The sequence below is a fragment of the Nannobrachium achirus genome, assembly GCF_963921795.1.
Source record: "Nannobrachium achirus genome assembly, chromosome: 16".
NCBI classification, from domain to species: domain Eukaryota; kingdom Metazoa; phylum Chordata; class Actinopteri; order Myctophiformes; family Myctophidae; genus Nannobrachium; species Nannobrachium achirus.
In genome coordinates, this window is record NC_137823.1 from 43,926,298 (window position 1) to 43,936,607 (window position 10,310).

The 10,310-nt window shown below is 48.1% G+C and overlaps 1 protein-coding gene across 4 annotated transcripts in view; it reads right to left on the minus strand.

The window, feature by feature from the left end:
- Nucleotides 1-10,310, minus strand: part of utrn (utrophin) — a 274,917-nt gene that overhangs the window by 44,900 nt on the left and 219,707 nt on the right. For all 4 annotated transcript variants that reach the window (XM_080744640.1, XM_080744641.1, XM_080744642.1 and 1 more), the window contains exons 67-68: nt 9,138-9,295; nt 4,371-4,537 (exon numbers count right to left, since the gene is read on the minus strand). In XM_080744640.1, coding sequence (XP_080600766.1) covers nt 4,371-4,537; nt 9,138-9,295 — 325 coding nt within the window. The remainder of the gene's footprint in view (nt 1-4,370; nt 4,538-9,137; nt 9,296-10,310) is intronic.

Genomic DNA, 10,310 nt, shown 5'->3' on the forward strand with positions numbered 1-10,310 from the left:
GAGGTCACGTGTTCGTTCCCCACCGGATACGGAAATAAGCGTACCGGAAACGGAAACGCTCTTTCCGCCGGTGACTCCGCGCCTTCCGGCTCGGCGTCTAGCGGATACGGATACGTGCCCGGATATGGAACCTTTCCCTCCCGGCCCAGTAGTTCCGCTCAGGCGGTACAACCCCAAGGCTTCTCCGTTGCTCAGCAACACGTTAGCACAGTGTGCAGAGCAATGGAAACGTTGCAATCCGAATCACTGGGTGTTTCGGACGGTGACGCGGGGTTACAGACTACAGTTCGCGAAAAAACCCTCCCTATCCAGCAAGGTTATTTATACTCGAGCCCGCGGCTTGAAGGCCGATGCCTTGAGGGAGGAGATAAGCTCACTGTTATCACGCGACCAGAGCCGTTTAGGCTTCTGGAGCCGTTATTTTCTGGTTCAGAAAAAAGGAGGGGGGCTGCGTCCGATTATGGACTTACGTGCTCTGAACAAGCACTTGAAAAAGTTCAAATTCAGGATGTTGACGTCAGAGTCACTGATGAAATCAGTGAGACAGGGGGATTTCCACTGTTCAGTGGACCTGAAGGACGCTTATCAGCACATCCTCATTTATCCCCCACACAGGAAGTTCCTGCGGTTCGCCTTCGAGGGGCGCCTGTACGAGTACACGGTCCTCCCCTTTGGTCTTTCTCTGAGCCCTCGGGTTTTCGTGAAAGTGACCGAGGCAGCCATTGCTCCACTGAGGCATCAGGGAGTCAGGCTGGCGAACTACATCGACGATTGGATGATTTCCGCCGCCTCCTGCTCAGAAGCGGCGCGCCATACCAATCTGGTGTTGTCACACCTGAAGGCCTTGGGTTTCAACGTCAACTTTGGCAAAAGTATGTTGTTACCCTCCCAGCAGATTTCCTTTATAGGAATATCTCTGGACTCGGCCACCATGTCCGCTCGCCTCTCCCCGGAGAGGGTGGACAGGTTTCTGGCTTGTCTGGGCTCCTTCCGACTGAACCAGGTGGTCAGGTACAAGGAGTGCATGAAGTTGACTGGGCTGATGGCTTCAGCAGTGCAACTTCTGCGTCTGGGCAGGTTTCATATGAGACCTTTCCAGCGGTGGTCACTGGCGCTCAGGATTCCTTCCCTGCAAGGGTACAGGAAGGTGTCAGTCAGCCAGGTCTGCATGGACGCTCTGGTCCCATGGAGGGACCAGGCGTTGTTGACAAGTGGGGTCTCCATGGGCGAAGTGGTGTCACGCAAGGTGATCACCACAGACGCCAGCCGCTCGGGGTGGGGCGCCACCCACGAGGGGCGCTCAGCCAGGGGTCTTTGGACCCAGGCCATGTTGGAGTACCACATCAACTATCTGGAATTAATGGCGATCTACTTGGCGCTCAAGCATTTCGAACCATTTCTCTGGGGTTGCCATGTCCTGGTCAGGACGGACAACACGGCGGCCCTGTATTATCTCAACAAACAGGGCGGCCTCTCCTCGCGGACGCTGGATCAGCTGGCGCGCGAGATGACCCTCTGGTGCTTGCCTCGGTTGAGGTCCATCAGAGCCTCCCATGTCCCGGGCCTTCAGAACGGCGGCGCCGATCTGTTGTCCAGGGGGGAGCCTCGTTACGAGGATTGGTCTCTCCACCCTGCGGTGGTGAGGCAGATTTTCTCCAGGTTCGGTCGACCGCGAGTCGATCTCTTTGCCTCCCAGGAGAACGCGAAGTGCCCCCTTTACTTTTCAGTGAGGGGACCTTCTCCTCTGGGGATGGACGCGTTTGCTTACGAATGGCCACAAGGTCTTCTCTACGCGTTTCCACCCCTGGAACTGATTCTTCCCACTCTGGAGAGGATCAGATGTTCCAACCAGGAGGTTCTTCTGGTGACACCATCCAGGGGAGTGTGGAGGTCTCTGATCACCCCACTGCTCTCTCAACCCCCTTGGCGGCTTCCCTTGCTCAGGGATCTGCTGCGCCAGGCAGGGGACGAGATCTTCCATCCAGACCCACGGGGCCTAGACCTGTGGGTTTGGCCCGTGAGAGGGAGAACCTGCTTGCAGCAGGCTTCTCACCGATGGTTGTAGCCACTATTCAGAGTGCTAGAGCCCCCTCTACTAGGGCTGTGTATGATGGAAGATGGAATGCCTTTTTGGACTGGTGTGAGCTACAGGAGCCACCTGTGGTGGCTCATATAGCTTCGGCCCAGAAGGTGTTAGATTTCCTGCAGGACCGCCTGGACCTTGGTCTGGCGTTCTCTACACTGAGGGGTTATTTAGCGGCTATTGATGCCTGCCACCTGGGGGTGGCAGGCAAAGGCCTTTCTAAAATCCCTGAGGTGGTCCAGTTCATGCATGGTGTGGACCATTTGAGACCTGTGACCAGAGCCTTGTTTCCTGTTTGGGATCTACAAGTGGTTCTTGTGGGCCTTTGCAAGGCACCTTTTGAACCGATTGGGAGGACCTCTTTGAAACATTTAAGTTTCAAAACAGCTCTTTTGCTTGCCTTGTCTACGGCTAAGCGTGTGAGCGACCTTCATGCGCTCTCTGTGAGCCCTGATTGTATGAGGTTTCTCAATAATGACTCCAAGGTTCTTCTTAAACCTCATTTGAGTTTTATTCCTAAGAACCGAGTGGTCCCGAAGGAACCTGTTGTTTTGACGGCTTTCCATCCTCCTCCGTTTGCATCAGAGGAGGATAGGCGTCTTCATTGTCTTTGTCCAGTTAGGGCCCTGAAGGCCTACTGTGATAGGACGGTGGACAGCAGGTCTACTTCTCAGCTTTTCGTGGTCATGAATGCCCGTCAACGGAAAGCGGTGTCCAAACCCACTCTGTCGAGATGGCTTGTGGATGCTATTAGGTTGGCTTACACCCGGTCTGGGTCTGAAGTGCCGGAAGCACTTAAGGCCCACAGTACTAGGGGTGTGTCTACCTCTTGGGCTTTGTCCAAAGGTGTCTCCATTGAGGAGATTTGTGCAGCGGCGAATTGGTCTTCGCCGTCCACCTTTGCGACCTACTATCACCTGGACGTTGCGCCTTCTGCGATGGCGCATACGGTTCTGGGTGCTGCTGCCCTTCCTACTATGTAGTGGGGCAGCTCTCTCCCCTTCCTGAGATAGCATGTTGCTGTCTCTAGAATACGTGGGGGGACCCTGAGTTTTTCCCTTATATTATTGCAATTTTATAAGGTGGACCTGTGTCTGCCCTTAGTGCATAAGGCAGGCCTCGGTCTGTCAGGGTCTTTTTCTGTCTGAACACGCCCAGGCCCTGTGGGTCTGGGTTGGATCAGTCCTGAAAGGGGTCACGTCGGTTGACAGGACCTCCTTTCCGGGTGTGGTCGGTGTGCACGACAGTCTTGTCGGTTCATGACTTCTCGGGGAGTATATGAGTCCCAATGGGGGACCTTGTCTGGAGGTATGACAATAAACGTATAGGTTCCGAACGGAACCATGTTTATTTAATACCGGAGGACAAGGTCCCCCAGAATAAAGCCCCTCGGTTCGCTAGTTGCGGGCGCAGAGGTGCGGCTTTAGAGGAAGTTATGATAGCCCGCAGGGCTTATATACACTCGGGGGCGGTGCCCTCGTTTGTGATTGACAGCCCTACCGACAAATGATATTTCTCGTACGGGAGCTTATGAGTTTTACTCTGTTGCAGCGCCAGATGGCGCTGATATCCCAATGGGGGACCTTGTCCTCCGGTATTAAATAAACATGGTTCCGTTCGGAACCTATACGTTTATAGTGAGTGTGTGTGTGTGTGTGTGTGTGTGTGTGTGTACCTATTATTGCTCTGTCGCTGTCCAGTGCTGATCTTTTCTCTTTCAGCACTGGACAGCGACACTGTTCATGTGGTGTATCAGTGGGTGCCAAAGCGAGTGTACTTGCGTGCATGTGTGTGTGTGTGTGTGTGTGTGTGTGTGTGTGTGTGTGTGTGTGTGTGTGTGTGTGTGTGCGCGTATGTACATGTGTGTGTACAGTACGTGTGTCTATGTGTGTCCAAGTAATTCTCCTGATGGTATTTAGTCAGTGGCATATCAGCTGCTGACATTTAGATAAATGTCTGCCCTCCAGAGCTGCCCTGGCCTTTCTGCTCAACCTAGAGAGAATACTGCAGATGCTGTGCACACACACATGCACGCGCAAACGCACATGCGTACGTTTCTGCATCTCAGCTGGTTTCTATGTATTCGTGTTGACCGAGTTGTGTGAAGACAAACAGCAAGAGGTAAATGTCAGGTATTTCTGATCAGAAACCCTTGATCTGTGTGTGTGTGTGTGTGTGTGTGTGTGTGTGTGTGTGTGTGTGTGTGTGTGTGTGTGTGTGTGTGTGTGTGTGTGTGTGTGTGTGTGTGTGTGTGTGTGTGCGCGTGCGTGCGTGTGTTTTTTTTTACCTGAAGCCGACGATGGGGCACTCTTTACAGATGTTACACTTGGCCTGGTGTTTGGCCGTCTCAGCGGCAGCCACTCTGTGCAGCACAGGAAGCCAAACCATGGACTGGGGCTCCAGACGCATCCAGTCAACAAAATGCCTGGGCTCAAGCTCCACCTTGTTGGTCACCTGGGGGAGAAGAGAGGCAGGCTTCGGGAGTTAGAGGCATTCAAATGAAAAGTTTAATGAACAATTTAACATTTATGGTTAACGTAAACTTCTCAGAATAAACGTGATATGTGGCAAGGAATTCCAGACATTCTGTGCTGCTCGATAGGAAAACTTACAGCAAAGTGAAGGGAGACCAACGCGTTAGCCTGTGGTTGTTAACTGAGCCTAATAAACATGCAAACATATTAAAATGACGATGCCCTTGGTTGTATTATGGGGTTTGAATTGTGTATATAATGTAAATAACATTTTTATGAACTGCTTATTCGACTTTAGGAGCTGAAAATGTGCTACAATAAATATTCCTAATTGATTTTTTTAACACCCTTGTTGCCCTTGCATAGTGCAGGACCATAGCCTTGGTGTTTGATGATGTGGCCATTTTCCTGTGAGTTACTAGCCATGAAAAGTACTCGTAAACTTCTACGCCAACAACTGCTCTGAGGGTGAAAAACACAAAACAATCCACAGACCTAAGGCCAAACCAGTCCTGCCACAGACACATTAGAGGACACTGCAAAATAAATGTCCATAAACGTCTAAAGGATTGGTGTTCGGCTACAGGACATAATGAGACCATAAGATACAGGCTTTAGATCCACTAAAACCTTTGGAATGGAGGGGGAAAACATCTCACAGCTGAGCTGACCTTTCCGTATTCCTTGACACATTTAAAAAGGGCAGCGAGTAAACTGTGGATATTGGATCTGCCAAACCGCATACATTATAAATGTGGATCCTGAAAGAACGTTATGATCTTCAGCAGCTTTAGTGCACGCGTAGTACTGTACGTGTACTCTTGATTTGCACCTGCAGGGCTCTATAATTCAAACCATTACATTTGTTTTTAAAAAAGCACATGATTAAGAGGATGGAGGAAGTTGCTGATGATTAGATTGTCAATAGCTTTATTGGCATCATGCTCTCTGAATCAGCTGGTCTAACAACAAGAATTATTTTATCAAGTAGGCTCAACACAATAATTATTTTATCAAGTAGGCTCAACGCATTTTCTTCTCAAGAAAGCTAAATGATGGATTCCAAGGTAGGCTCCAAAGTAGCCTGACAGCGCACCTTGGGTTCAAGTGCCGAACCCTACGGCCTTTGCTGCATGTCACTCCCCATCTCTCTCCCCATTTCCTGTCAACCTACTATCCTAGCAATAAAAGGCAAAAAAAATACCAAAAAGAAATGATTTTACCCAGGATAGTGTGCTACACAGCTTTTATTAAGGTGCCCTACAGAGTGTCTTAACTTGTTTTATGACCGTATGGTAAGGTAACATTACTCGACAAGAACAATAAATCCCTTGAAAGAACAGTAAGTCAGACACCCTATGCCACCCTGGTCTGGAAATTGTGTCCTTGTTCCCCTGCTATCTTGCCATAACATTTTTATTATTAAAGTTTCAAAAATAGTTTATTTCCAAGCACTATGATAATGTTAAACAACAGATCTACAGTATGTGCCAATTTTGGGGGAAAGTGGTTAAGTAAGTGTGAACTACTGTGTGCATTATGAAAACTTTTGTATATGAGTAGAGAAACACTGTATAGATAACAACACTTGTATGGGCATCAGTTTCTTAAAGCAGCACTATGTAACCTTTTTAGCAACTATGTAGCATATTACAGTATGTCACATGGAATTATAAAGTAACATTTTTAAGCAATAACAAACATCTTTCCATAAATGTATAGACTCGGGGGGGTCTCTGCTAGGTGCTTCATTGTTTTACTATGTATAGGGGAGACAATGAGTTTCATCCGGGCATTAGAGCTCTAGTGTCGCAGAGGTAGAAATGTCAAACACGCAAGAGAAGATTGCCTATTTATCAACTGGGGACCATCCGCCACTTACATTCTGGGTCAGTCACAGACTGTGCGCACGGCAAGAATTGCTTACCTACAAGCTCACAAAGAGTTGCGACGCGATGTGAGCAAAGTGCAAAGTGACCATTGATACTAACATAGTGCGACTTTATTCTTAACATTTATATAAGCCTGTACTCTGCACAGTGTGTTTTATACATTTTATTGAGCTTTGCACTTGTTAATTCCAATGTGGGTGACCACAAATGGCAAATAAATACAACTCTCTCTCTCTACGTTGTTTTAAAATAAAATGTCAACATGAAGCCTCAGAATGTGTACAAGTGTGCTGAGTCTAAATGTCAGACTGACACACAAAATGTTAAAGATCACACGCGTCGTGGGACAAAGTGCACCAGGACACAACACCGAAAAGGACAGAGGGGACAGTCTATCTCTTCTGCTGATTCCACAGGAACTGAATGTAAGGTATCATACTGCATGTCATTCCAGTGGGCTAGGCCTAGTTTAGATCAATATTTGATAGGAATCCTCCCAACAGAAACCTCAAAACTCAGGCGGAACGTTTTGACAGTTTTTCCTGTGATAATAACAAAGGAATGAAGATAAAAGGTGACTGGCAGAAACACCCAGGGGGACTTCACTCATTCATGCTTTATGGAGCAGGTCTTGACTTTATACCTGCTGCCATCTCTGGCCAAAGCTTCGGTTCTCCAGAGACCTGTGCTCTCCTCTTAAGTCCTTCCCTACTCTGCACCATGTCCATCACTCCTTCGCCTCACCTGTCTCTCATCCTTCCCTTCTCCTACCTCCAAGTTGTCTCCCTAACAGGAGAATGATAGCACTTGCACATTAATTACTGCCTGAGAAGGGTGGGGCGGTGGGACGGAGGGACGTGGGGATAGAGGGACGGAAGGATAAATGGAGGATAGTTGATGGAGACGGCCGAAAGAAGCCATATTTATGAGGGCCCAACCTGTTCATCACAGGCCTATTAAACGCAATGGACTGGGTGACTGCCCAGTACAGACACTGGCAGGTCAGGTGGCACACACGCGCGCCTGTGCGTGCGTGTGTGTGTGTGTGTGTGTGTGTGTGTGTGTGTGTGTGTGTGTGTGTGTGTGTGTGTGTGTGTGTGTGTGTGTGTGGGGGTGTGTGCGTGTGTGTGTGGGTGTGTGCGTGTGCGTGCGGGTGTGTGTGTGTGTGTGTGAGAGAGAGAGAGAGAGAGAGAGAGAGAGAGAGAGAGAGAGTGTGTAAGAGTGTGTGTAAGTACATTTGTGTCTCTGGCTGCATGCCTGTCTGGTTTTATGATTGAATGATTAATGTGTGCAGGTACCTGGCACTGTTCATGATCAAGTGCGTGTTAAAGTGTCTGCACACTACTTTGGCCCTGCCTGCCTCATGCAGGACACATGCATATTAATGTGGCCAGTCACCATTACGGCACATTACAGGCAACGCGTTAGCATCATCTGCATTACAGCTTTGCGCACCAATTTTGATAGGTGGCATTAGATCTGTGCATTGAGGAAAAGGGAAGGAAGGAAGGAAAGAAGGAGAAAGAAAGAATATAAAGGCAGGGTGAGTGGAAGGACGTATAGAGACTATACAGCTAGTTTCAAAATCAGTCAGTCAAATGATGAGGTCCAGGATTATAATGCACAATGTTTTAACACACCGACTCAAATTCCCCATGCCTTCCACGCTCCATCAGTTACTATTTTAGGAGGTGCAGGAAATGGGTAGAAATTCATAGCAGCCCAATTTTAATGTCTGGGCTTCAATTTATGAGTTGTTAAGTGTAAACGTGAGGTGGTTAAAAACGAGAAAGAAATAGCAATCCCAGAGGCAGATCATGGGGGGGCTATATAGTATATAGTAATAATGTATAGAGCACAGATAGCGAAGGACAGGCAGTAGGGGAGTACAGGCCATATCATCGGTGTCGGGTGGAAACCCTAGGTCCAAAACCTTCCCTTTTTTGTTTTTTTTAAACTAGTGAAAATAGCAGATCTACAAGCACACAACAGGCGTTGTGTGCTTGTAGATCTGCTTTTTTCACTAGTTTTGTGCAAGAGTCTTGTACGATGAAGCAGGACTTTACTTTACGAAAAAACGAATTTGAAACTTGGAGATACAAGGTGTCTGCCCGACAGTGACAATATACTGTAGGCTTCCTGGGTTGTCAGCAGAGCTTGGTTATTATTACTTCATCTTCACTGGGTTGGGAGAGGAGACTTTTTTTTTTTCTTGTGTTTAATACTAAATGGCTTTCGAGGGCTACTGACCATCTACCCACGTAACCAACTGGGTTATTCTAAGCAGATGAATGACTATTAGTCACTGCTGGCAGCAGGTCCCTCTGAATTTTATAGAGCTATGAAATTACAGTGTGAAGACAATGACCACTTCCACTCGTTCAAGTGGAGCGCAAGATGATTTGTGTCAAGGGTTTCCCTGTCAAAAAAGCCCCTGAGAATGTCAGTATGTGTTTTTGCTACCATACCTCAGGGCAGTGTTCGCATTATTTCCATGCCTAAATGCTCTGTGTGTGTGTGTGTGTGTGTGTGTGTGTGTGTGTGTGTGTGTGTGTGTGTGTGTGTGTGTGTGTGTGTGTGTGTGTGTGTGTGTGTGTGTGTGTGTGTGTGTGTAGTGCGCAGCGCGCGTGCGTGCGCGCGTGCGTTCGTGCGTGCTTGTATGCGTGCGTGCGTGTGTGCAGTACATACATGCTGGAAGCAGCTGCGGACGCTGGGTTCGATGTTGGAGCCGCCGAAAGCGGCCACCTCCCCCAGCTGCCGGGGGACCTGGATGGCATCGTGGAGCAACAGGCCAAGCTGCCTCTGGTCACACGTGTCCCCAGCTGATGCCACCTGGTTGAAGAGGTCTGAAGGATGGAAGGAGTTTAAGAAGGAATGGGAGAAATGGGAGGGAAGATGAAGGCGAAGATAAATTATATACAGTATAGACGTTTTTCATCTTTGTGTGCATTTCCCCTCTCTCCTTGTCCTTTCTCATCTCCCATTCTCTCCATCATCCTCTGCCATTCTCGCTGCGATCTCTGACGAGAACTGTGTGCAGAAAGTCAGCCGCCTGCCGGTCTAGACTGACATGAATGCAACAGCAATTCATCTAGTATAAGGTTATACAAATAGCACGCAGAGGGAACCAACTCGTGACCAGCTCACTATAAGGACCCTAGGAGTCTAATTTAGACTTATATCCATTATGAGAGATTGCCCCAGTCTTCAAAAATGTTAGTGCACATAAGTGTATGCAGTGTATATTTTAGTAGATCTTGTAAACATCATTCACTGGGATTCATGTTGAAATGGAGTGGAAAAATACTTACAACGAAGAGTCACCTTAATAAAAATCCAGCTCACTTTAAGGACCCTACCAGTCTAATTTAGACTTATATCCATTATGAGAGATTGCCCCAATCTTCAGAAATGTTAGTGCACATAAGTGTATGCAGTGTATATTTTAGAAGATCTCGTAAACATCATTCACTGGGATTCATGTTGAAATGGTGTGGAAAAACACTTTACAATGAAGAGTCACCTTAATAAAAATGTCCATTACTCGAATACAAGCATATCAATGCGCCTGGTAAAATAGTTCTTTCCGAGGGAGAGAGGGAGAGATGGAGGGAGAGAGAGGGAGGGGGAATGGAGAGAATGTTTTGGGGGGAGGTTGGCACAGGAGTTGCTGAGAAGCGAGGGGCATGACAGCTCCCTGTGTTCTGTTCGCTGCTGACTTTGATCTCAGCTTGAGACCCCCACGCCTCCCAGTGTCGGCTCCTGTTATGTAGTGCAGGCAAGGGTGGCATGAATGATGGATCTCTCTGATACTTACTGTGGGTGTGTGTGTTGCACATGTGTGTGCATGTGTGCATGGAT